At 53.8% G+C, this 27,553-nt stretch overlaps 1 protein-coding gene across 4 annotated transcripts in view; it reads right to left on the reverse strand.

Annotated features, from left to right (window-relative positions):
- The window catches only part of MID2 (midline 2), a 73,849-nt gene that overhangs the window by 17,996 nt on the left and 28,300 nt on the right, over nucleotides 1-27,553 (reverse strand). For all 4 annotated transcript variants that reach the window (XM_080554117.1, XM_080554118.1, XM_080554119.1 and 1 more), the window contains 2 exons: nucleotides 7,093-7,188; nucleotides 1,206-1,313 (listed from right to left, as the gene is read on the reverse strand). In XM_080554117.1, the coding sequence (XP_080410243.1) occupies nucleotides 1,206-1,313; nucleotides 7,093-7,188 (204 nt within the window). The remainder of the gene's footprint in view (nucleotides 1-1,205; nucleotides 1,314-7,092; nucleotides 7,189-27,553) is intronic.

The raw sequence follows: 27,553 nt of genomic DNA on the forward strand, positions 1-27,553 counted from the left end.
GCTGAAAGCGATGGAGAAAATCCCTCTGCTCGACCGTTCTCCAGATGTCTTGTATCTCGCATTGCTCCTGAGCAGCTCGGAACAGAGATGCTGGGAGTCTTGCAGGACCCCAGCTAAGAAGCTGCCAGGGGCTGCACTGTGGGTTTGCCTTCCCCACAGACACGGAGCCCATGGACGGTGCACAGCACCGTGTGGATGCTGTCACATCCCGGAGGTGTCTCTCCCAAACCCGTTCCCTGAGCACCGCTCACCACCCTCCTGTCCTTGCTCCTGAGCAGCATCATTGAGGGGTTCCCCAAAAGCTGGAATTTAAACATCCCCAGGATGCCCAGTGTGTCCTGATCCTCCCCACCCGCCCAGACCCCCAGTGCCACCAGTGCCCTCCCTCGCCCCTGTTCCTCTCCTGCAGGAGCAATGCTGGGCTTGGAGCTACATGGGCTCCAGGTTGCTTGTTTGAATTTACAAGCTGCTTTGGGGCACGAGTCAGGGCCTCTCTGCTTTTCCCAGAAGCCAGATCTGTAGGAAAAAGCAGCTCCAAGAGTCCCAGCTCTCTGCCAAGTACGGCTGAAACTGGACAACGTGGTCAAAAGACGTTAGGGGGAGAGGGTGGGAAGTGAGAGGCAGACAGACAGATGGACCAGCAGAAGGCACCGTTACATAAAATATGTTTCCTGAAGTGCCTGGGATAAAAGTGCACATTTTAAAGCTTCCGCTCCTGCAGAAAGGGGTCCGTTGTGTCCCAGAGTGACTCTGGCTGGCTCTCACACGTGTGCACATGGCGTGACCTGCTCCAAAACCGTTGTCTGCAAAAAAACCCTGTATTTGGGGTGATGATGCTCCCAGCAGGATGATCCCTGGCTTAACTGTCAGTGCCGCAGTGGATGCACAGAGCAGGAACCTAAAGCACATTCAGGCTCCGTAAGGAAGGGAAACTCGCCTACGGCCACGATGCAGTGCAGAGCTCGGATGGCCCTTCAATATTAATTCCACATTATTATATTAGCAGCGCAGTGTTAGAAAAGCCCCGAGGAGGCTGTCTGGGCTGATACAAGCAACTGCGCCAATTTATCGTGCTCATGGCTGCGCCTGCCCTCCTCCGGCCACGCTCCTCCAAGCGCACGCCCGTCCTCGCGGGGCCAGCCCTGGGGACAGGCGGCAGCGAGGGGCACGGGGACCCACGCACGGCTTTGGGCAGCGCAGCTTACCTTCGTCTCCTTGATCTTGACAGCGATGACCTGCTTGCGCTGGCGGATGATCTCCATGAGCTCGTCGCACTCCTCCATCAGCTTGGCCTCGTGCATGGCCGTGTTCACCTGGGCAGGAGGAGCAGAGGCGCATGTGTTAGGAGGGGCGTCCCGCTGGGGCGCGTGCTGCAGGGCTGCCTGGGCCCTGCCGCGGTGCAGCACCCCGCCGTCACGGTGGCAGCGCTTTCCGAAAAAGCTTGGGTACCACAGGCGGCCCTGCCATGCTGCAGCTCTCATCAGCTGGGACAGCGATTGGGATGCGAGACCCCGAGCCCCTCTGCTCACCCCCACCTCCGGCCCCCCGTGTTGCAGCTGCGTCCATCAGCCCGTCTCCTGGGGGCGAACAAAGTCCGATGGCAGCCAGGTACCACCAGCGCCTCCTGCACCCTTATTTTCAGGTAACGCACTGTGCTTACAGTGCCTGGTGGGCTCAGAGTGCTCCTCGAGAGCCCCTGTTCGAGAAGAGCCTTCTGCTAGCAGCCATCTCCGAAAACCAAGAGTACCAGATGCTGCTGCAGCACCTGCTGCTCTGAAAAGCCCGATTCCTTCGTGGTGCGAAGGTTTGGCCGTGTACCCACACCATAATATCTGTGTCTTGAAGCTTTCTCTGGCTCAAGGCAAATTTCTGAGTGGGTTTTGCTCTGGTCTCACCACACACGGAGCCCGGTGGTGCTCACACCCACGAGCTGCTCCCCGCAGCATCCCTTCCTGCCCGCTGTTCCCAGTGCAGGACACACGCCTTCAGCGAGGCCGGCACCCGGAGGGGTAACAGTGAGCAGCAAACGGTGCCTTCATAATCATGACATCTTCCAGATTGCTGCGGATATTCCTCCCTCCCTAACCTCGTTCCCAGTATTTATGGCTCAGTGGTGAAGAAATACAACCCACTACATGTCACGGCCAGCCATTCCTCCCACCCTGCCTTCCAGAACGGCAGCACTGAAGACGGGCTTGAGCTGCAGGACAAGGAGACCTTGTGCAGACCTGGTCACCTGAGCCAGCCCTGAATACAGACCAGGACTGATCTCCCCATGGCTCCTGCCACGTGGATGGCTGGCCAAGGTGATCATTTTGTGGCTTGGCATCCACCGAAACGTGAGGAAGGGGAGAGTTCATTTGCTGTCCCATCCCCTGTGGACCAACACGGTGCCCACCAGTCAGGCAAGGCACTGCCAGCAGGTTGCATGGATCTTCAAGAGCATAAAGGCTACAGCTGGAGAACTGCCCTGGCCATGTCCAAGCTCAGCTAGGGACTCCAAGAAGGTCTTCTCCCCCTCTGCATTCCTTCACCTGCAGCAGCAGTGCTATCACCTCCTCCTTGCAGCTTAATTCCAAGCAAAGCAGCAAGGAAATGGAAAGAAAGCCTCAGGGTTCCCCCATTTTCCCACGTCTGCTGTGCTGCTGCCACCTGGAAGCCCGGCAGTGGTGGGAGCACGAGGCTTGCTGTGCACGAGAACACCCTGTGTGCCCTTGGACCCCTGCTGCCTGTCCCCCCGTGAACGACTGTGAACCCGCTCCTGAGCTGAGGGTTTGCTCCCTTCTGGTTCCGCATCTGCACCCCAAAGACAAACCTACGTGTCCATCCGCACCCAAGGGGCCCCGAGGACAGAAGTGCTAAGCAATTATTGTCCTGCTGGGTTGTTTCCCACAGAGGTACGGCCACTGGGGCTTTGCTACCCTGCGGCCACCAAGAAAACCCCGTGAGATCAATGCTCCTGCAAAATGCCCGCGTACAATGGTGGAGGCGTCCTGCCTCATTCAGGCTAATTAATCCCTGCTGGACCCCCTCTTCAGGCTTCAAATACACAGATTTATTACAAAAAAAAATCTGAAAGAAAGACATGCAAAGAGTGCAGTGAAAGCATGGGCAAAGGTTTTACTCCGCTGTCTCTGGGAAAGACCAGCATCCTTTCGGGGGATGGACAGGGAAGTGGGGACACACTTCACAGATGGGGATTTAAGCCCTGTCACTTGAATTAAACGGTGTCCTGAAGGACATAAATAGGTTTTCTTCATTTTGTAATCTCAAAAAGATCTGAAACAGCAGAGCAGTCTGAAGCCAACCCAGAGCTAAACACATTTGATATAAGAGCTTTTTTTAAACCTGGCCAGCAGATTATGCAACGCCAAAGTGGGAGACAGCTGATGGTCTGCAAAGATAACTCCGCTGAGAAAAACAGTGGATAATCTTCCAAATCTGCTGCAAGGTAGTGGCAGGGGGTGGAAATCAAGCCCAGGATTCGCAGCCTGCTGCAATCCGTGCTGGCAGAAGGGAAGGCATCGGTGCAGCCAGAGACCGACATCCCCTGGATTTCCCAGGAGCACAAAATCAGGGCCAGGATTTCAGACCCACCGTCCTCCCTGTGTGGCCCTGGCCTTCCTTCTGAGAGCCAAAACACGGCAGCACAGCCTCCTGAGCACCAACGGAGGACTTCTGCTAAGCCTGGGACGAGGCACAGCCCCGCGGTGCCCACAAATAGCTCCAACGCAGCCCCCTGCCTGCGGCAAGCGCGGAAGGGCAAAGATATTTTCTGCTTCACACTTTAGCGTGCTCTCTCTAAAGATGCCTCTGAAGGCCAGGACCACATATTTAGTAAGGCTGAGAAATGTATTTCAACTGTTATTTTAGGCAGAACGACTGACAAAGCTGAAAACTCATAAACAGTGTGGAAAACGACAGCCGGGAGGTCTGAAACTTCCAGAATCTACATGAAATACCAAATTGCTTTTAACATCAGAGGTCTGTCCATTTGGAAGTTGTGGATGGATTCAGACACAAGTCTCTCAAAGATGCAAATGCCCTTAAACTCGGAGCCTGTCTCAGCTCCTTCCTATCTGTGCACTGAGCTGCATGTGACGGTGATCTGCGGCTGCTGCCGGCGCTCACGGTGCTGCTGGCACGCTCAGAACAAAATGCTGATGCTGCCAGCAGGAAAAGCAGAGCCCCAGTCTCTGGGAGTCTGTTGGTAAGGAACAAAATGCAGCTCCCTGTGTAAACGCCTTTTCTCCTGCATGCTGTGCTACGGGGAAATTATCCCACTTGGTGCATGCAGCATCCTTGCACCCTCGCATCCCCGCATCCCCCCATCCCCTCATCTCTGCACCCCTGCATCCCTGCCAGCTGCTTGGGTGATGAGGCAGCCCCAGGATCATGCACGGGAAGCTGCAGGGCTGGCAGCCTGCAGCCAGGGCCCAGGGGGAAGTGTCGATGTACCGGAGGGTAGGAAGGCCCTGCAGAGGGACCTGGGCAGGTTGGATCGATGGGCAGAGGCCAGTGGGATGAGGTTCGACAAAACCAAGTGCCGAGTGCTGCACTTTGGCCACAACAACCCCACGCAGCGCTACAGGCTCGGGGCAGAGTGGCTGGAAAGCTGTGCAGAGGAAAAGGACGTGGGGGGGTCTACCTTCTCGCAGATAACTAGCGATAACTAGGATCTAACAGATAACTAGGATCTAACTTCTCGCAGATAACCAGTGATAGGACTAGAGGGAATGGCCTCAAGTTGCACCAGGGGAGGTTCAGGTTGGAAATGAGGAGAAATTTCTTAGAAAGAGCAGCCAGGTGTTGGGACGGGTTGCCCAGGGAGGTGGTGGAGTCACCGTCCCTGGGGGTGTTCAAGGAAAGGTTGGACATGGTGCTTGGGGACATGGGTTAGTGGGTGACATTGGTGATAGGGGGGTGATTGGACGAGATGATCTTGGAGGGCTTTTTCCAACCTTAATGATTCTCTGATTCTATAAATAACCATCATGTTTGCTCAAGCCCTGGCAAAGCTCCCCTGAATCCACGTCAGTGATCCCTGCAGCAGACCGGTGCCTTTTCTCCCTGGAAAGGTTCTGGTTCAAGGAACCGCCGCTCAATTTAGCACTGAAAAATCAATAGCCTGTTAAGAAGAAACTAATTGCAACAGCCGCTCTCCATGTATCACTTCAGCAAACAAAGCTGCAAATTAATTTGCTGTTAACGGGTATACGCACTTTGAAACAACAGTAAGGTGTTAGCTGCCTTCTTCCCCTTGAATGCTGCTCACGGGAGCGCATCGCTCCCGAGCTGCTGCCCGCAGCCATGGCCAAGGGCAGCGCCGGTCTGCCGGCACGGGCGCTCCCCGCGAGCTCGCCCAAGCGCTTCCCTCGGAAATGCAAACAAAGGATGCCTGATTGCACACCGCCAACACAAAGGGTTTTACAGACCAAGTGGTCAAAGCAGCAAGGTTGGCCGAGCCCCTTTCTTCAGCAGGATTAAAGGTGATCTCCTGTCTTCCGCCAACGCTTCCCTGTAATCCCCTGGACAAAGCCTTTCCCACTTGCTGCTGGCTTTAGCCGCTATTCTGCCACAGCCGGCAGGGCTCGGGCAGGCGAGGTTGCAATCACCGCCTCTGACAGCAGGAAGGAAGCAGGGAGGCAATCTGTGCATGTTTGGGAGGAGGAAGAACGCGAGGAAGAAGACTAGCTGCTGCAGACAAGGGTGAGGCTCGATGAGACAGGAGAGAGGGGCGGATGGGCTGCTTGCAGGCGTGTGGAGGGAAGGGCAAAACAACCCCTTCCCTGTGCCCAGGGTGGACGGGATGGGACAGGGAGCCACAGGCTTAAACTGCAGCAGGAAGGCTTCACGTTGCCTTGCTGAGGATGAGGTGCCAGAGGCTGTGGAAGAGGCAGCATCTCCATCGCATGTTCAGGACGGTGGGACAGCCGTTGTCATCCCTTCTACTGCTCCTTGTCGGTGACTCCCTGATTCAATGTCCCCATCGTGGAGCATGTGAAAGGCTCAGAGAGGAGCAGGATGAGAGAGGCTATGCCCTGGCTTGCAGCGAGTTACACAGCAAAACAGGGAGACAGTGGCTGGAGTCAATGCATGGATGTCTCCCTTGTACAGCAAAGGTCAGGAAAACATGCTTGTCCTGGTGCTGATGGGAAATGACGGCTATGCCAAAGCGCTAAGGAGCAAGGAGACTCACAAGAGTCAGGATTTCACCAGCAGGATCATCCTCAGCAGCTCTGCTTCAGGTGCCTTGCACCCAGAGGCTCTGTTCCCCCCAGGGCCGAATGCTCTTCCCAGTGACGGGAACGCCGGCTGCACGCCCTGGGTGGGAGGGCTGCACCGCAAAGCGCCTGCCCCGGCCCCGCTGAGGACCTTCTCCCTCACTGCTTCACTCACTCCCTTACTTTCCGATGCTCCCAGCATCGCTGCCTGTGCTCCAGCTGCTTGGCTTTGCTCCTGGCATGGGGACCTGCTGCAGCCAAAAGCGTCCCCCAGATGGGAGCACACCCCACCTCTAAATCCCTGCGAGCAGCTGCGGGCTTCATCCTGCGTCCTCGCCAGCACCTGCAGCAACTTCAGTTACAGGAGCACGTCTCTGTTCATTCAGCCAGCCGGGAGGATGGACAGATGGATGGGTCCTGCTCTGTGGGCAGCTCCCCGAGAGCCAAGCTTCCCCCATGCTGCAGACAAGGACTTTTCAGCACTCAGCCCCCGTCCGCCTCCACATCGGGCCCCAGCCGAGCTCCAAAGGGAAGAGGGCCACACCTGACCACAGGGGGATGCTATAAAACACAGCCTCTAGCCTGCAGAACTCCTCCCGTCACACCACTACCCCCCGCTCCCTCACACCCCACCAACCCCTGGTGAGTCCTGCATTGTTTGGGACTGACCTCTCCGAAGCATTTCAGCCCTGGCAATGCCTCCCACCATCCCTCTCCATCAGCTACCCTCACTCCTTCCCACTCCACCCATGGTCCTGCTGCTTGGGAGAGGAGATGGGAGCAGTCCCGTGCACCCCGTCGGCTGAACCGGGAGCTCCTCGGTGCCCCCTCCCCATCCCTGCCCGCTCCCCAGGCTGCTCTCACCAACCTCCACTTGCTGGCAGATCTGTATCAGCTTGGCCATCTGGTTTTCCAGTTCGCTGTTGCGTTTAACCAAGTTGGTGAGATTCGTCTCCAGGGTTTGCTGTGAGTCCAGACAACCGGGAGGAGAGAGAGAGAAAAAAAAAAAAACAAACAAAATAAACATAAGATGAACAAAGCCAGAGGACTGCAACCACCAAACCAGACCATTTGTCACCCGACGTGCTGCCTGAGGGAGCAAAAACTTGGATAACTTTGGGCAAAGGTCTTGCTGCCAAGCGCTGCCCAGACCCGGCAGAGTTTGGCCGTTCCTTGCCAGCACGTCCTGCCTTTTTGTGAGGGTATAAAGAGCTATTCTGCTGCGATTTCCAGCCAGGAAGTCTGCCTGCTGGGAATGAATAGCTGCTATTCTCCATCCCTGCTCTCCCCTCATCACCCTCCGTTGGTGCTGGAGACGAAGGGCTGGGAGCGGGCTGGGGGCTCTGCCTGCCGTGGTGAGCTGCCCCCTCAGCTCCCTGGCCAGGCTGCTTCTCGCTGTGCCCCTGGGGCTGTGCTGCCTCCAGGGAGGAGAACACAAGCCAGCAGAGTGCGGAGGGAGAGCCCGCTTGAGCAGCTCTTGGTATCTGTGGACACACAGTGGACTGGCATTTTCTTGGTATCAATAATTTAAGTGACACTGCATTGCCATTAAAATCCGTGGTTTCGCTAAGAGAAAATGTTTTATAGCAAAGCGCCTGCTACCTGTTGCACCGCTTGTCGTGAAACTGATAGCCTATTAATATTTTAAACTCCAGGGCCGAGAGAGGATCCCTGCGGTGTTTTATTCATACTCGGCTAGAAAGCGCGGTCCAAGGCTTTCATCAAGGCTCCAGCAGACCCATAAACATCTGCACGCACGGATAATTTGGGGTCTAGCTAGCCAAGAGAACTTGAATCATAGTCATAAAGCACAGGCAAAGCATTAATTCCTGAAAACCACTGGCTCCTAAAATACTCGAAGCTCACTCGCAAGCCTGCAAATTGCTAGCCAATGGCTGGTAAAGCAGAACACAGAAACAGGCTTGAAAAACGCAGTGAAGCCCTGGGTGCCTTCATTAAGCTGGAAGTGCTTTGCACAACAATGCTGTATCGATAATGAAAAAGCCAGCTGCTAACCGCTCCTGCCACCGCCTTTCCTTACAGCTCAATATTATTAAACGTAATCTCACTAAAGCACTGAACATTCAACTTGCTAATTATCTTCCTCATCATCGACTCGGCTGCACTGAAGTCGCCGCTTTGAAATCACGGCCGATCTGCTTTCATGTTCCTGGGCTGCTGGCAGAGGGCAAGAGGGGGAGGCAGAAACGAGCTCGAGGAGCGCGCTTTGAAGCACACGAGCCCAAAACGCTTTTGCAGCATCCCAAGTTTGCCAGGGACAGTGTCACTCCTCCCCCGTCCACGAACACACAGCATTTATCTGTTCATTAAGTGCACGCCGGTGGTGCAGGGATGCTGCAAGCAGCCGGCAGTGTTTGAGTGGCATTAGTGATGGCGTGAATGGGGAGCACCCGAGCGCCTCTCTTGCTGCTCCCTGCCTTTGCAGGGCTTCCTTCGAGAGGCACATCTGGCTCCTGCTGCTGCTGCAAGCCCTCCTGCAGCATCTGAACACAGAGATGCGACCATTTCCTTCTGTTCGCTTTGCTGAAAAAAGGAAAAAAAGGTGCAAGGAGCTTTGATTACACCAGCTGGTTATTTTGCAGGTACATATAAATTCCAGCAATTATAGGGTTTTTGTTAAATTTCATTATAGAACACTCATAATTTCCTCAAACATCCACTTTCTGGCCTGAAATGCAGAATACTTGATTTCTCTACAATCAGGAGAAGCGAGAAAAAGAGATAAAAGAGGAACACCACCACGTCCTTGCGCCCCATTGATTGGCACCAGGTACCGTTTCCCAGCCCGAGCTGGCTGCAAGCACAGCGAGGACCACGCGAGAAGCAAACCTCTTCCTGCAGCACTGATAGAGCAGCTCAAGGGCTGCACCTGATTTACCTGCAGGTGACCAGATGCAAAGTAAACATACTGGGCTGAACAGCACGACACTGGTATGCAAACAATTCCGCTCACACTTTATTTAGCTATGTGCATGATGCACAACTTGTGCATTTCCCTTTTTCTCCATGTAGCAAGCAAGCAGCTGAACTAACCACCGATCTCTCCATTTGCGGCTGCGGCAATGGAGCCCTGGGGGATGCGGGCTCAGATCCTGCAGGCACTGAGCAAGAAGCTCTGCTCTGCCGGTGCAAGGCCCTGGGCGAGGGGCAGGAGGGTCTGGAGTAAGGCTGCGGAAACACTGAGACGTGGAGTGCAAAGTATGGGGGCTCCTGCTGGGGGCCTAGACTGCAGATCACTTGCAGCCAGCCCAATTAAAACGGGCAGTGGGAGAGGGCTCACCCCCAAACGAGCTTGGCAACAAGGCTTGGGAGGACGTCATCTGGACCTGCCTTGTTGCAGGGCTGGGTTTCCAAATTTATCTTCATGTAAAGGCTGCCAAAACTGGAGAGTGTTTACTCAGTGGTTTATTTGGGGTTTGCTGTTGTTTCCGTTGTTCATTTATAATTGTTTTTGATAGAGGATGGACGTCCCTGCCCCCTCCCTCCACGCACCGCAAACACGAAACACATGGGTGTGCATCAGCGCACGCATGCACAGAAGCCAGAGCAGATGGGAAATGCTTCCTCCATGAGCTGGCACGGCTCTGGGGCCGTGGCAGGTCCAGGGCATGAGGATGGATGCTCCTGCCCCATCTTCCTCCCTGTGGTAGCACTGAGCCAGGGCTGCCTGCTAGTTGCTGACTCCAGTGCTGGTAGCAACACATCTCTTTGATGCGATGCTTGTAACCAGCTCCCAGAAAAAAGAAAAAAAATCAGGGGGGAAAATATGATAAGCCAGCCAGCTGCCTTTCTATGCTAAGAGAATTTCAGCAGACAAAAGGACAAGTGACAGAAAGACATGGCTGAGCCTGCCGAGCAGCTCCAGCGCAGCTCCCGCGTTGTGACACTAATGCATTTTAAGTCGCTTTGCAGCAAAACGTACTCAGTAAAAGCCGAAATAAAATGCCAGCTTTCAGTGCCTGCTATCACCTTAGACAGCAGTGCTGACCTAGAAAATGAAGCAATTTGTTCTGTCGGTATTTCTAATTGTGCTGAAGAGAGGCTGGAGAAGGCTCGACTGTCCCATCAAGCCAGGTCCCCTGCCCCCAGCTGGGTGTCCTCAGCCCACCCCTTTCACCCCGTGCACGCCAGAGCAAGACCTGGGGCTGGGCCCTGCTCTCGCTGCTGCAAATCCATCATTGCAGCGGCCTCACTCCCACTTTGCAAGGAGATAAAGTAGAGGAAAGCCTCAGCCCGGAGCGCAGAGGTGAAGCTTTGCTGGGCTGAGCAGGGAGGGGAGAGCCAGGGGAGGACAGATCCCAAACACGTGTCCTCCACAGAGGCTTTCAAAGCAGCCTGCATTAGCATATCCTTATTCAATGTCTGCTTGGGAATTGATATTTAGGAGAGAAAAAGACAAGAAAAAAAAGCTCAAGTAAACAGGGCTAACTGAACGCAAAAAAAAATGCAGCTGTGCGTTGTGCCGTTGCCTAATTAGCAGATACTGGATTGGAGTCTCGGTGCTTTTCAAGTATCTTCTTTCATCCTGAGCTCACCAGCACTGCTCTAACTCACCCGATTACAGGGTGCTGGCCCTTCTCCTGCCTTGCTGGCCGTGCTGTGCTGTGCCATGCTGTGCCGTGCTGGTGGCCGCATGGCCACCTCCCCAGGGAGCCCACCCCAGGTCCCTGTGGCACCGGAGCTGCACGCACCACGCCGTGGGACACACGGTCCCAGGCAACCCCGGGGTGCTCCTGCCCGACCCCATCTCTTGCCTGTCTCCTACATGAGAAACGCCTCCAAAGGGCACTGCCTCGCGGCCCTGCAGGACATGTGCTGGTGGCAAGCACGGCGGAAGGGGCCTGCAGCCTAGAGGAAGGCACGGAGCAGGGCAGGGAGGAGAATTTTCTGCCTCCAAATGTTCTTACCCCCAAAGCATCCGTTTGTGACACATCACCCTTCCCATACCGACTGGAAAGGATCAGGGGAAGCCATCTGACTGACACAGCTCTTCTGCTCTGCATCCAGGGCATGGCTGCAAGGAGCCCTCCAGGAGAGTCGGCTCCCCTGCACAAGAGCTGGTGTCTCCTCGTGGCTGCAAGGCTGCAGAAACCTCAAGCTGTGATCCCAAAGCACCGCAGATGCAGCAGGAGCTGGTGCTTCCCGGCCTTCTGTCTCCACATCCACTGTGTCCTCCTGGGGCAGGAATCAAGGGCGGGGGGGGGGGGAGCTTGGAAAGGTCCACACGCCGTGAGCACCCTGCCAGGCACCCAAGCCCTGCAGACGCAGATGCCTGCACCTCTCCCGTGCATGCACCCCTACACAAGCACAGAGTTCGTTAGGGTGAATGAGCCGATGACAAAGCGTTAATAGCGAAGACATGAAGGTAGCAGCCACACCTCCTCTCGGATATGCAAAGGGCAAGCTGGAGACCAAAGGGCAAGCGGCCGGGGCTTCTCCCCAGGCGCCTCACCCTCCCCACTGCCCTGCCACCAGCCAAGGCCGCTCGGGACACAGCAGTCATTAGGGGCTGCTTAATAAAGAGCGGAGAGGACTCTGCAGCAGCAGAGACGTGGTAATGAGAACGGGCTTGTTTACCCTGCTCAGGAAATTCCTCTCCTCCCGCGGCTTCACATGAGCTCTGGTTTTTGGCAGGTCAGGAGGGGGAATGGAAACCGCGCAGCCAGCGCTCGCAAGGAGAATTATAGCAATCGTGTTCGATTTACACAGACGTGTCTGGGGCAGCCTGAAAACCCCGCAGTCGGCGTGGGGAGGCACTTAAAATGAAAAAGGACGCCTCGTATCCTCGCTTGCCCAGGTTCCTAAGGCTGCCAGCGCTGCGCAAGCGGCTTCATTTGCACTTCTGAAGCCTGCCCAGCAGCACGGCAGCCCCGGACCTTGCCAGTGAGAGCCTTGTGCTGCAGCCTCTGCCTCGCACCGCCGCCGGGAAGCCTCCTCTCTTCCAAGGGATTTGAGAACACCCGACGTTTTTTTCCATGATGCTTTCTGGAAATGCAGTGCGCCTCTGAAAGCACATTTCATCCTTCTGGCAAACTGCCGCTGGAGAATGGCAGCAGCAGCCAGCACTTGCCCCGGATGGTAGCTCCTGGAAAAGAGACCTTAAGGATGAGATGCCCCAGGATGCTGAGCTGCAAGGGTTCGCAGGCTCTGGAGCACCTCCTGGACCTGTCCCCTGACCTGCAGAGGCTTTGTTGTGTGTATTAGCAGCTGGGAACCAGGTCAGCTCTGCCACCCAGCCAGCTTTCCACAAACCAAAGCTCACCACTTGGGAGCGAAGCAGGGGCCATGCTGGCCTCCTCCCTAAAACTCTCTCTTTCACTCCTTTACCCCCAGAACATGACAAAATGGTTCTGCTTCTGCAGAAAGGCAACCTGAGGAACGGGGTAGGGGAGAGCTTGCTAGTTCTGTAAATCAAAGCTGTCTGTACAGTTCCAAGGGGCAGAAAAAAATATCTCATGAAATAGTTTCATGTTGTCATTTCTCCAAAACTGCTGATTAGTTGCAGACTCGGTCTGAAGCATCTTCTTGGCAGGTTTAGCTGTCTGGCTGCTTAGCGTGCGTCTCTAGGACTTACATTTCCCCTGTTTGCTCTCTCTGTCCCTGCGGTACTTAACAGAAACAGGGGCTCTGCTTCCGAAATCATTCCTTCAGGCAAAGATCCTGTAAGAGCCCTAACACCTGCAAGTCCTTGGCTCAAGTCATCCTCTTCGAGAGATGAGGAATGGCTGTGTTGAACCAGTGGGGATGGATAACCTCTGGCTGCTGGAGCTCGTCCCCACAAGCACGGAGCCCAAAGAACGAGCTGTCCCCTGGCGAGCTGCGTGGACCTGTTTTCCTGGGTAAAATGAGAAAAAGGCCAAGAAGGAGCCAGCCGATATTCCTCTCTGTTACAGGGTGGCCGGACCTCCTCAAGCTGCCCGGGATCAAACGGTGTGAAGAAACGGTCTCCAGCAGGAAGCCCCGAAGATGGTAACGCATGTGCTGGTCACCCAGTTCCCTCTGGGCGCATCAGAAGGGATGCTCAGAAGCGGTTAACCCCCGAGGTTTACAGCTGCAACAGAGCCGAGGAGCCGTGCCGGAGCTTTTGCTCCCCTCCCCGGATGAGCAGGGTGCCCTGGTGCGATGCTGCCACTGCCGACCTCCAGAACGTTACGAACGAATTAAGAGATCAGAAGAACAAGGGTTACTGGAGGCACTGAGAAGCCTGCATTTCCAAGTCAGCTAGGCAGGGGGAAGAACCTGGGGACCAAGCTGGACGCGAAGCCTGGGGCAGCACTGAGCCCCCCTGCAGCAGTCGTCCCAGGTGCCCCACAGCCTGACGCCGCGTGGGGTGCTCCCAGGAGCATCACTGCAGTGCCTGCATGGGGCTGGCTCTGGCTGGAAACCCACCCGTGTAGCCAAGACACAGCGAGACCTTCAACCCCAGGGCAGCCAGAGCGGTCCCAGCACCCACAGCAGCCTCGCAGACCCACGGTAAGGATCTGCCCCCCGTCCCTGCAGCTTCCCTCCCAAAAAACCAACCACAGAGATGAGCCTGGAGGACAAGGCATCTCCAAGGGCTTTACCCTCATCCTCAGTGAGGTCCTCAGCAAGGCTGGGTTCCAGGCTGGACCACAACCCTGACCTTCATCCCAGTGCCCTGCTTCCCTCACCTTCCAGCCGAAAACAGCGCAGCTACAAAGGGGCTAACGAGGCACTACAGGGCTCGCCTGACGAACGCTTATCCAACGGTACTGCAGAAATGCACATGGCTTATTTGGGTCCTTCAGTGTTTACATCCTTTAATCTTTTCAAAGCCATTCTTCTGCTACTGGATATTATCATGGTTTTCTGTACCACTGCAGCACTGTTGAAAATTGTTTAAATATTTTATTAAATTCATCCCGACTGTGACAAGTCGGTTTTTATTCCTGAAGCCATCTAACCATTATCTGGTTGTTTGAGCTGTCCTACTTAAATACTCCAAAAGATTTCACTCCCCTGTTCAGGCTGTGTGCTTTTCAACCTAAAAGGATGTGATTTTCAGACATCTTATTAAATTTGCTACATTTGATGTAAAAATTCCCAAGCTATGGTGAGACCTGAGCTTATTTGTTTACCTTCCACTACTTCTATTTATTCCTTTAAAAAGACAGAGCGGAAGGAAAAGATTTCCACTGCTCCAAGCAATGCCTTTTTTTCCAGAAATGTTCCTCTAATGAGTAATTCCACCTCACTTTCTTCAAACCCAGTAGCAGGAGGTGCAGGGAGCTGTTTCCTGACGCTCTGTGCTAAGCACAACCAGCAGACACAGGGCCCAAGGGGGAGCAACCTCCCCCATCTCCTAGCCCTCACGTGGATCCCCCAGCTCCTTCAGCCATAATTCTAGGTGCTTTTTTTTTGTCTCTGCCTTTCCAGCACATCCAAATGACCCTAGACCTAAGCATCTTGCCAGATCAATAGGCAGGATTTGGCTGCAGGACTGGTTCCCACTGGGCACCTTGTCTCTGCCGCTCATCTTCAGGAGCAGCCTGAGAGCCTGTGGCCAAGCCTATTTACACCTTGGGGAGGTGTCATCAGACCTGGGTGAGCACAGGGGACTTGGAAACCTTTAGGAAGCTGCCTGTGAGTTTTCACTGGGGTTAGCGATGTTTATCATCCCGTCGGGTCATGGCGACAGGAGTCGCAAGCAGCCTCGGCAATGAAAGCTGTCTGTGCAAAGACAGAGCGCTTGAGAATAGAGTATAAGAGAAGGTTTGGACAAACCAAATGTTTTCCATTGTTTCCATGGCTTGAAATGAACATTTTGTTTATTTTCTAAACCTTTCTAACAGGGGGAAGGTCAGGAGTGACCTGACTGGGACATCAGTTGTTGTATTAGTCTCCGTGGCTGCAGAAAGTGCTTGGGCTTCCCAAACTTCCAATGGTGAGAAGCAGATGTTAACAAAAGACAAATCTCCCAATGACATCCCGAGACATCAAAAAGAGGCTAAGCAAACTATAGTTCAGAAGCACCCCTCTCTACCAGCGAGGAAGGACATCCGATGGATTGCCTTGGATGCAACATCTCCAGTGCATGCGACTCCCAGCTGGGGAGAGCTGTGACACACCACAACTGATTCAAAATTGGGAAAATTCAAGGCAGTTTCAAAGTGCTTCTTTCTCAAAAAGCCACAGTGTGGAAAATACCCTAACAGAACACTTCACTAGCAAAAAGGTGGGAACCTTTAACCCAAGTGATTTACCCCATGTCCTCCCCATTCCAGCTCTCACCCACCTCCGGGCGCTGAAGCACGTGGCCATGGCACTCCAGCAATGTCTGTCCCTGTCCCCTGCCCATTCCTGCAGGAGAGGTAAATCTGACAGCTTGCTAGAAAAACAGCTTCATTTATCCAGAAAAACAACAGCCTGATGATTTTTCTTGGTAACTCTGGAGGTTGCAAGGGAAGAAGAATTTCACCTCTTGGAGTTACTGCTGCAGGTCCCTCATAGGAGATGAGGATCTGTGTGCCAGCAGCCATGCCGATTCCTTCCTGGGACACTCAGTATTTTAAAGACACCCGAGGCGGCCAAGTGCTTGGTGCATCGTGTCCTAATAGCGTGAAATGGGTAGTGTGAAGGAACAGGTCAGCAAATCTGCGAGCGCTGGATGGATGCGCTCCTCCAGACCGGCCGTGCTGGCTGAACGCACGCTCTCCACCTGCCAGCCTCAGCTGACATCTGGCCATTTATCAGCTCTGGTAATCTGTCCAGAAGGTTGCTTGTGCTGCTGGCACTGGTGGTCTCAGTCAAAATGTCCTGTGCCAGCTGATTAGAGAGGTGCAGTCCCAGCACCCAACCTTCGCAGAGTTATTTCAGAGGTCTGGAGACCTCGGTGGGGTGCAAGGCTTACATGGTCCTGTCCCCAGAGGGCTACACCAGCAGCATCCCGCGAGCCAGAGGAGGGAGAAACACACCCGACACCCAGGTCAAGGCGAGGCAGAAGTTACACACAACCCTTGGAAGGCAGAAATGCCAAAGGACAACCAAATCGCAGCCATAATGTGGGTTAACAACCTCAGACGTGGAAAAAGGATTAGAAACCAGAGCACACTGACCGCTTGGAGGACCTCTTCTGAATGCGAAGGAATAGCCAGAGGACAAAGCTAGCAACAGTGCAGCCCAGAAGTAACGAGACCATGAGAAAAGGGCTACTGCTTCACAGCTGAGGAAGGACTGTCAGGCATGGAACGGGAGTGGGATCGCAGCTAGCAGTACCACGCTGCCCAGGGCTTTGAAGCCAAAAGTGAACAAAACTCCTTTCAGAGCATTAAAGCTAGACAACAGAGCTTCATCCCCATAAACATGTATAACCTTGTGGAAGAAATGACTGGTGGAATGGAAGATGCATCCTTTGAAGGACGTGGATGAATACATGGTAGGCAAAGACAAAGAATGACATAAAAGCTGCCCTGGTCGAAAAGTAAGGGCAGGTGGGTGGAAACCAACTCCAGCGAATGTAAGTGCTCATGGGCTCACTAACAATAGTACAATTATATCAACTACTCCTGCTGCAGATAATGGTATGGCTATGAAGAGCCCTTAAGAATATTCCCAAGGGTATGTGAGGATCTCATGCACTGACGGGGTTTCCAGGAAAAAAAAAAGTGACAAATAGTAATCTGAGGCACACAGGGAACATTCAGAATAGCAGGACACTAAATGCCACTGATAACATTTGAGCTCAGTTATTAAAGACAGAAGAGGACAAGCTAAGTAAAAGAGAATCAACAATAATTTTTGTTGTTAAGGTCTCTTAAGCGAAAAAAAAAAAAAAAGACCATAAATATCTCTGAACATGAAACACTAAAATGAACTTGCGGCAAAAATCTAAGGAGGAGCCACAGGAGGCCTACAAAAGGACAGAGTAAGTGAGGTGGGATCCCAACGGCTTCAGAGGGCAGGAGACATGGGCAGGCCAGCACAAAAGGCCCAGGGTGAGCATCAGGCTGCTCCTGGGAAGTTCCAACTTGTAACAAACCAAATGGAAAGCATAACCGTGATGGAGGGCATGGGAGTTGTAACAGAAGACTGAGGAACTCCTAGTGTGAGTTAGGAATCCCCTGGGCCACGTTCTCCTGGTGGAGGCTGAAGCCTTTTGGTTTCCATTAACCATTTGGGTTCTTCCAAAAGGGTCAGAGGCTCTGCTGGTAATTTCCTGAGCTGCTCTGATTAAAGACACCCTTCACCCCCACCTTCTGAAGATCCCAGTGTGATTCCCAACCAAGAGAGCTTCATTAGTCAAATGCTGGCTTGCATTTACCCTCTTGAAATTGGAGAATGCAGTTATGCAGGAATATATTAGCATACCTATTTCATTTTCACAATTGAATGATTAATAGCACAGTGCCTGCGATTCCTTCCTCAGTAGAAGTTGTACTAAGTACATAAAATCATAGCAGACTATATTGGCTCTTGCCTGCATTTTGAAGAAGGTCTGACAGCTGAAGTGACTGATGATGCACCCTAGGAAGCTACAAAATCACCCTGTGGGCCATTTGCAAGGCTCAGTGCATGGCTTGAGTTTTGAAATTATTTGAAATCTTTTAATTTTCCAAACTAATGATACCATTTAAAGAGATGAAATACTAAATCTGAACCCGCAAAAAGTAAATTTGGAATTTGGCAAATGATTTATTCAAATTTGTATTTGCACTTAATAAAGAATCAATCTTCTGTTGTGGAAATGAAGAGATGAAATTCCAGCAAAAAGTAATGAAAAATTTCAGGGAAGGTACCTGCAAGATCCTTTTCTCCTAGCTGCCTGGTCTGCATAGCAACGTTTAGATTCAGCTTTTCAAAAACTGAATATGAAATGCAGAAAATGAATTAGGAGTAGAATTCACGCCTAAACAACGGGGAGATAGGTTTTGAATTACAAATACAAAATTACCTTGAAAGTGAAGCTAAAGCTCCCGCATTTCAAATTATTGCAGAAAATGTATTGAATGCTGCAGAGATCAGAAAGATACAGCACCCGAGGTCGATGACAAATGGCGGGGAAGAAATCAATTCAAGGGGAGCTTGACTTGTGTTATGACCACGTCCCACAGTTTAGCTTTACCAAGCAAAAATACTGCAGAACATGATTTTAACCTGAAATATTAATTGGCAATAAAACTTGTCTCCAAATGGCTCGTCCTCAAGCTTGCTTGTTACTTGAGACAGAGACGTGGCCGCTCGCAGCAGGGCTTTGCAACCAGGGCTGCCACCACCCCAAAGGTTTGGCAGCAAAAGGGTGATGTAGAACCGCTGCTCCTCGGTGGAAACAGCCATGGCAATGCAATGGCAGTATCGCATTGAATCATTAGGGTTGGTGGTCGGATGCACCACAGGGTGTTTTCCAGCATCCCCACTGCCTCCCCAGCTCCAGGGAGAGTTTTCCTGTGTTGTGCATTTATTTGGCCTCTCCTCTTCCTTGCACTTGAGACTTTTATCACCTTCAGCACTGCTTCATTTCTATCCAACATTGCAAGGACGGAGGCTCAGGTCTCTTCCCTAAGTTTATTTATGCCAGCATTCCCCGTGGCCAGTTGCACTGCCATTGGCCTCATCTGGAAAACAGAAGGCTGGAAGAAAAGGGCCACCAAAGCGCAGGTGAATGAGCTCAGCCTTTCTCACAGCCCCAGAAGACCTCGTTCAGAGGAGCTGAAATACTCCGTAACAGAGGCTTGCAGGGAAGGAAGCAAGCAGCTGCCACCGCCCACCACTGCCAGGCAGACAGCGGGGCTCCCGATGCCTTGGCTGGGATCTCCCACCGCATCTCGTCCTGCTGGCAGAGAAGGGCTGGGCGACAAGGAGAGCCCACCACGTCCGGAGTCCCCTTTTCTCCCCAAGTACACAGCTACCCCAAGGGGGATCCCGAAGGATGGTTCCAAACCTACCCCGGATCCCTAAAAACCTCTGACCACAGCCAAGCCCCCTCCCAGGCACCACAGCCAGAGGGCTGCCCCACGGCAAGCACAGGGCAGGGGCTGCCTGCTGGGGGGCTGTAGCACCCCAGAGCCCGTCCCCGCACTGGGCAGGAGAGACATCATTAAAGATGCTTCAGTATCTACTTCTCCAGCCCCAAGTTGCTCCTTACACCCTTTCTTGACCCCCTTTCCCATACCCGTCCACCCTCCTGCCCGCTCTCTCCTTCAGCGTCTCATGCTGGAGCGGGGGCACCGAGACGGCTGCAAATGAATAATGAAACAGAGCCTGCTAATCGGTGCCTTCCCTCTCCCAGCATGCCCCCAAAAAGCTCAGCTCCCAGCTCTGAGGATCAAACGAGACGATCAAACGCTCCAGCAGCTGGCTTTGAATTCCCTGTTGCGCTAACTCCTGTGCGTGTTCACGAGCTGTTTCCTCCACCCGACGTAACAGGAGGGGGGCAGGCAGCAGCGCGCAGGCCAGAAACCAGGCGGCTCCCTTCCTGCCCCCGTATTTATGGGTTTATCCCAGGTTCCAGCCTCTGCCAGGAGCTGGAGGATGCCAGGGTCCTGCAGCACGGGCAGAGGAAGGAGATGCTGTGGGACCCGGCACAAGGCCACGGCGAAGGCCAGCTGAAGACGCCTGCTTGCAGGGGAGAGAAGACACAAGGCTTCCCCAGGGGACCTCTTGGCTCCTCTTTGCAACCACAGGAGACACAGGAAAAATAGGCATGGGGCAAGGAGAAGGCGAGGGCAGCTGCCTGGCCCCTAAGAAAACAAACAGCACTTGGAGGATGGGCTACAGCTTGGCCATCAAATGTCACCATCCCCTGAGCTTGGTGGGAGAGGGGGAGAACCCCTGCAGATCTGGCAGACAGGACTTTAGGGTAAAAGATGGAGAAGTTTCCTTAAAGTTGGGTTCCCCACAGATATTTCTCCTCAAACATGAAATATTTCAGCTCTTGGCGGGGGAAAAAGGGGAAACAAAAGCCCAGGGAAGCTCCTACAGAGCCCAGAGCAAAGACCTACTTACATTATTTTGGGGGTCAGGATTTTCCAAGAGTTCTCATCCTTCCAAAGAAGCCCCTGATGGACAGGGCACTCCGAAGACCGGGAGGGCATCTCAGGGCCACGTCCCTAGGACAGCTGTACCACTTGGTGGCATCATTCTCAAAAGCTTTGGCAAGTGGGGACAGCTTACATAATTGGTATCGCAGCGATTAGAAGCATCAAATTATCTTCCGCAGCACACAACAAATAACGCTAATGGTGGGGATAATGTCAAACAGAATTACATTGGATTTTAAACAGCACTGATAGCACATGTTAAGCAGACATATAATTAGCACTGTGGCGCCTTGATAATATTAATAACATAGCTAATTATACCGATATAAATAGCAAGATTAATTGTCACAAAACATCAGCATCAATCTTTGAAAGGCATCCCCAAGCCTTGCCACTGTTTGTCAGCACTCGGGCACCAGGGCCATAACAGCAGCAAAAAAAATTTCCGAGGGCTTCCTTTACCCCTCGCCGAGGCTCCTTCCTACTCAGACTGGCCGCAGCTCCCCCTCAGCACCCCTCAAGCCCATACAGTGTGCGTCCTCTCTGTGCACCATCCTGTCTGTGCATCGTCCTCCCCATGTACTGGAGAGAACTCCATGCGCTGTCCTCCCCAGGCACCACCTTCTCCATGCACCATCTTCTCCGTGCACCGTCCTCCCCTCGCACTGACCTCCCCCTGCACCATCCTCCCCATGCACCATCTTCTCTGTGCACCATCTTCATGCGTTGTCCCACCCTGCGCAGTCCTCCCCTTGCACCATCTTCCCCATGCACCATCCTCTCCGTGCACCGTCCTCCCCTCTCACCATGACGCCCAGTGGGGCAGGAGCCCTGGTCTCCCCAGCCCCACACCAGGCTGCACCCAGCAGAGCTGGAGCAGAGCAGGAGCCCACGGCAGGAGGCTGGAGGGCAAAGCCCTGCGCTGAGCGATGCGAAGCACCCCCCGATCACGAGCGTGCTTAAAGACCCTGGGGGAGGCCGGGATATTCTTGGAGGCTCCGTCCCTGCTCAGCCCTTGCAGTTGTGTTTGCTTTAGATTTAAATCGCTCCACTGAACGGTTTGTTGGAAGGAAATAGAGCCAAATGCTTTCCCTTTTAATAACCTGAAGACAAATAACGAGACGTGTTGTAAGTGGTTACAGGGAAGCATGTTCACTTCTCCAGCTCTGTGTAGGGTTTTTCTGCTGTTTCACCACGCAGCCTTGCACTGAACCCTGCTCTGCTGCACCAACATTTTGTTTTCTGAAAAATTTTGTTTGCAAAGCCCCTGAGGCTGCTTTAGAAACCCACTGTGCAGAGGTGACAAATGGGAAGGATTAACTACGATGTGCCCTTTGGGAGACTTGACCGCTTGTCTGCGCTTGGCTCCTTCTGCTAGGCTGCTTCGTTAGTCACGAGGGCCAGCACCATCCCACCCAGAGCAGTGCAGGGCACGAGGCGCATCGCTGCAATGATGAAGGAATAACTTGAACCCAAATTCCTGTTCGTGTGCTGCCCAGAGAAACCTTTCCACATCCCCAGCATGTGGAAGCCTCCGGGGGCACGTTCGGGACGGCCACGTTCAGTGGGGCCATTCCACGTTTTACGGGGAATTCACCCTGGATTTTCTCCCTCTCCAGCTCCGGAAGGAGCGGTTCAGCTGCGCTGCCTTTGGGGATGCTCCAGCACCCCTGTCCCAGCACCTGGCTGCCGGGGGAGAGGCTGGGGCCATGGGAAAGCCGAGCGCCGGCTTTTATCCCGCTCACATCCACGTCATCCCTAAAGCTGTGCTGGCAGGGCAATCCGCGAGCACCGCCAAAGCGTGAAGGAGGAGGCAAACCCTCAGGTTTCTCTTGGAAGCAGATACAACGCGCCAACCGGCTGCTCGGGATGGGGCTTATTTTGGCTGATCTGTTGCTTATGCTAAGCCGCAGCGAGACTGTTAAAACCGGAGAGGGAGATGTTGAGATAGACGCGCACCAGCACAAACTCAGCCTCGGGGTAAACGCACCGACTTCTTTAACTCCTTGTGCAGACCGGAGCAGCAGAAAGCCCCGTGCCTTCTGTCTGCCTTTTCCCTTCACTGCTATTTTTCTGCTGAAAAAGCCAGCAAAATGCCTAAACCCGCCACAAAGCTACCATAAGCACGGCTACATGCTGCTGGGGACCCCCCTCTCCCCCCGCAATGCGTGGGATGCGGCTGCAGGCTTTGCTGGGGATGCACGGAGCTTGTACACAGGCTGCTGATCCAGCAGGGCTCAGCCCTGCGGGTTGCACAAGTGCCGACGTCTTGCAGCAACGGGCACGGGAGCAGAGGTCTGAACAGGTTTTCCTGCCCCAGGCAAAGAACCCAGCCTTGCCGCTTGAGGACGGGGACACGGCACTGGCAGATGCCCTGCAGCATCCCAAGACAGCGTGTTTAGGCAGCCTGCGTAAAGCCAAAAAGCAAAGAAAGACCTTTCGGAAAGTTACAACATCTGGAATCCGTGGAGGGGAGGGATAAGCAGAGCCGAGGAGCCAGCGCAAGGGGAGCTGCGCGTGCCAAAACCCACTTCAGCTGCTTTGCGCTTGGCTCAGGCTTCACCCAGCCAAGTACCAAGCTCCCACCAGTCCTTGTTGCCTTCTTCATAAAAAATAAAATAAAATAATGCACGGACGTTTCTTACATTGAGAAAAGGAAAAATACACTCTACCTCTCCACAATGGGAGAAAGCCCCAAAATCTCAGTTATTTCCCTCAGACATTCAAGTTTCATAGCCCTTTCTTTGCAAGGCAGAGGGCTGTGATAACCTCTGTCTTCCTCCAGCCCTCTCCTCTGATACACTCAAATCTTTTTGCTAAAACACAGAAACAAAAAAAGACAACAACAGCAACCCAAACCAAAAAGCATCTTGTCCAAGAGCACAGGCTGCTGCGGGTGGGAGGCTTGCTGAAAAGGCAAATGCTTTTGTACAAGAGGCAAACGCCCCCTGCATGCTGTGCGACACTTCAAATAAAGCTGCTGAAGCTGTGCAACACAGCAAAGAATTAATTGAGTAGCAGGTGAGAATCTGGAATAAACACAGACCAAATGCCTGGGCTTGGGCCTGCTGCTGGGCTGCATTCATCCCGGCGAGCAAAAGCCCTTCACAGGCTCCACTGTGCCGCAACGGGGTGAAGCACCCCGCGTCTGCTTCGCCACCGGCCCCTGCGCTTCATAAACATCAGGCAAGCATCCCCCAAACCACAAGGTTTACAGAAACCCGGTGGTTTTCTTATCTGCTTCCTGCCTTTTGAGCCTTTGGAGATCCCCAAGCTGTGTGTTTAAAAGCTAGCTGAAATTGCCATACAGCCCTGGGATTCCCGGGGCTGGAGATGTAAAAATAATGCAGCTATCCAGAAACGTGGGGATGGAGCGTGATGCACCAGACACCCTGCTTGGAGAGGGAGCCCCCCGTCGCCTACCACATCATTCCCAAGTTTTCCATTTGGGATGTTGTAACTGGGTTTCAGGGCATCGCAGAGCCCAGGGCAAATCCCACTCAGGCTGCAGGACATGCCAGCTCCGCAATGAACTTTTTTATTGCCCGGTGAGCGGTGGCGTCAAGAGCAATGTTTTTCCAGCACTGCCTGGCTCCTATCATTTCAATGAAAACCAGGCCTGGGTGGAAATGAATGCGTAGCAAGCGATAGCACCTTCCTTTGTTTTTGCTGAGCTGACACGTAGCTGTGCTTGGCGGAATTCAGCTTGCAGCTCGACAGGGAGAGCGCTGCACTCCGCTGCCGGGTTCGTGGCCGCCTCCTGCAGCACCCGCAGCGGGCAGCGCTCTGCCGAGGGCAGCGTCACCGCGCTCTGCAAACTCCGCCTGCCTTAGCTGCGAGCCAGGCACGCTGCTCTCTCTCCAGCAGGCATTTCTAAAGGTTTTTCCCTGCAGATAACATTTTACTTTATCTCTAGCAAGCCGCAGACAGCTGCTATCAGGAAAACGTTTCCTTTGCAAAACCAACACCTGGCCGGCACACGGCTGGGGACAGCGCGGCACCGAAGCCCCCTTGCACCAGCAGCTTCCTTCCTCCCGGCCGGCAGCCCCCCGTGCTCCGGGCTGGGGCGGACACCTCTGGGGGGGCACGCAGAAAGCTGCCTCCCCGCTCTGCGGCCGGACAGACAGACAGCGCGTGGACACGCCGGCTGCCAAGCCTGGGCTTTTGGAGCCCGTGAGTCAGAGCCCGAGTCAGTCACGAGGCCCGCTGCAAAACGCCGAGTGCCTCACAAAACAAACAGAGGCCGTGGTGCTCGGCGCTTGCTGCCGGTGGCTTTTTGCGGGCCTTCAGCGTGGATTCAGTCACCTGTCGCACTCCGCACCAGCCGGCCCCTTTACGCCGTACCCGACTCAGCTCTCGTGGCTCCGCTCCTCCCCAGGCCGGCCTTCCAAAACCACTCGTGATGCCGGCACCGCTGGCCCCCAGCTGCTGCCCCCAGCCCCACACTGTGCCCTCGTGCCAGCCACAAGCCCTCTAATCCCAGGTGGGTGCGGAGACCCCTCCGGGTGCCCGGGCAGGGAGAAGGCACACAGGGCACTGACCGGGCTCTGTTTTAACCTCAGCTGCTCTACAGCACCCACCTGTGAGAGGCAGCTGGCAAGTCTGGGTTACAGGAATTTCCATGCTGGATGTTTCCAGTTGCCAAGCCCCGGCGACCCGTGAAACCCAAGGTATTGAGGCTTTCTTTTGAAATTATTTCTCAACTACGGGGCACCCTCCCACTGAGGAGCAGGTGGAGAAAGCCCACCGCTCTTTGTGCCCCCGCGCACTCCGCTAGGGGACCAGGAGGGCAGGAGCTTTGTCGGCTGTGGTGCGAAGCAGATGCAGGAGCCAGGGCAGGAGGGATGGCAGCGCCCTGGGGAGATGCTGGGGACCACGGCAGGACGGAGCTGCACCGAGCATCCCAGCTCCTCACCTCCTGGGCTCACTCCCAAGCCACCAAGGGCACGGGGAGCACAGTGACGGGGGGGGACCTGGCACGCGGGAGCAGCGAGAGGTGTCCCACGTCCAGCAAACCACAGCAGCCCCAGCTGCAGAAGCGGAGTCCCTGCCGCGTCCCCCCAGGCGCTGTCGCTAGCAGCAGCGGGCGGTTTTTCACCGAAACGCTGGCAGGGCCAGCGTGCTCCCTGCCCCCTCTCCAGCAGCTTCTTTCCTGCACATTCACAAGCAGTTCAAAAGGCTTCTTTCAAAACGTAGCACTGTCGAGGCGCAATAACAAAACAACCACATTGATCTTCCTGGCAGAGACCTCCACAAAGAGGGTTACTCAGAAAACCTTTCTCAAGTTTTTTTTTTCTCTCCTCTTTTTTTCCGCCGGACCCCTCATTTTTCTTTAAAAGCTAATCTTTGCTAACGGGAACTTTTTGTTCCCTCTGACACCGCTAATATATGTGTTGGCAAGCATGTCTACAAACATACATCTTCTGTAAGAGGCCTTGTCACGGGCTTTGAAACCAGAGCAATTAGCATTTTATTTTTATTTTTCAATAGAAATGTTTTACAATGTTTTAAAAAGCAGCTATTGAGCACTAAATAACTCTCACCGGCAGATATTATCGGTGCAGGGCATTCTTGTGCTTGCCCAGGAAGGATTACCCAGGGTTAAACAAAGCTCAGCTGCAGATAACTCGTGAGATAAACTCTCTGCTTCAGCACGGCTCGGATTTAAATTATTTAAAAAGCTGTCACTTTTACTGCTCTCTGTTCTCTGCACTTCTTTCCCTTTCCTCCTGCCTCATCCCGGTGCCTGCCCAGCCGTGAATGGAGCTCGGTGCCAAGGCTCGCAGGGCACGGTTCTTCCTCCGTGCATACAACATGCCTCCTCCCCAAATCCTGTGTGCCATTGTGAATCGCAGCTGGCATTTTCCTTTACGAGGGGGGGATGCTCCCTTAAGGGGAAGGGAAAGAGGCTGCAGTGTACAAACACGAATGTTGTTGCCCCATCCAGGTCCAGCACTGCGCAGGGCACTGCTGGTGGCACAGCCAGCACTGTCCCCTTACGGCTGCGCTGCAAGCTCTCCATGCATCAGGGCACTGTGCATTAAAAAAAAAAAAAAAAGAAAAAAAGAAAAAAAGAAAAAAAAGAAAAAAGGAAAAAAGAAAAAAAGAAAAAAAAAGAAAAAAAGAAAAAAACAAAGAAAAAAGAAAAAAAGAAAAAAGAAAAATAAAGAAAAAAGAAAAAAGAAAAAAAGAAAAAAAGAAAAAAAAGAAAAAGAAAAAAAAGAAAAAAGCATCGCTATCACTCACACCTGTGGGTGCTGCCAGGCCAAGCCCCTCTCCTGAGGTCGGGCTGTGCATGAGCAGACCTCCCGATGCAGGGACGTGCGCGGCCACATGCTGGCCTCAGGGGATCTCACCCATCCCTTCCACGTCCCTCTTTAGATGGAAGAGGACATTTTCCCCCGGGAATAGCATTGCCCCCCTCCGAGCGCCATGCACTGCCCACCTGTTACAGAAACGCTACTCAGAGAGGGGATGCCCCGCACAAAGCAGCTGTATCCCGATGTAACATCTTCCCTCCCCGACCCTGGCTACATGATTAAAATCCCGATGGCTTTCACGGCTGCTGCTGTCACAGCAGGCTAGGCCAGGCTGCGCCCCGTGTCCCCCTGGCACCCCCATCCTCACCGCTCCCCGCAGACACCCGCACCCGTTAACGCTGCGCAAAAGTGACTGCATCGCCCCCACCACTAAGGCAAACTCAGGGAAAGCAGCGCTAGGTTCTTTTTTATAGGGTCCGTTACAAATGACGACGAACTCAGGCTAATGATGCTAATTCTCCCACAAGTGCCCAGAAAATGCTGCGTGTCCAAGCAGTCTCTGCAGAACGTGTCCTCCAGCCGGGATAGATGTTCAGCTCCTCCAGCACACGCGCCAAATCCTCGATCAGAAGGGATGCCTGCCAGCTTTTTAGCACACAGCTACCCGGCACGGAGCCTCCTCCCATCCCTCTGCTCCCCGTGCAGCCCCCGTGGCTGCTTGGCCAGAAGTGCACCACGAGCCCCTGCGCTCCCGCTGGCATCACCCGCGCACCAGCCCACCACCGTGCCTTCTACCACAGAACTACAAAACGAGAAAAATACAGACCTAGGCCATTCCCACACAGCTTTGGGTGGGATATTTCCTTATGCTACAAAAGTCCCGGTAGGCTGACATGACAAAACCCACCACGTTGTCCTGCTGCCCAGGCTGGCAAAGCCCTGGTGTGCGCGGAAGCAGCAGACTCCATCCCCACGGCTCCACGCCCTCCTGTCCCACTGCTCTGGTCGAACACAAAACCGGCCTTGTCCACACTGCTGCATTAAAACCACA

This window comes from Anser brachyrhynchus (genome assembly GCF_964034855.1).
Source record: "Anser brachyrhynchus genome assembly, chromosome: 13".
NCBI lineage: Eukaryota > Metazoa > Chordata > Aves > Anseriformes > Anatidae > Anser > Anser brachyrhynchus.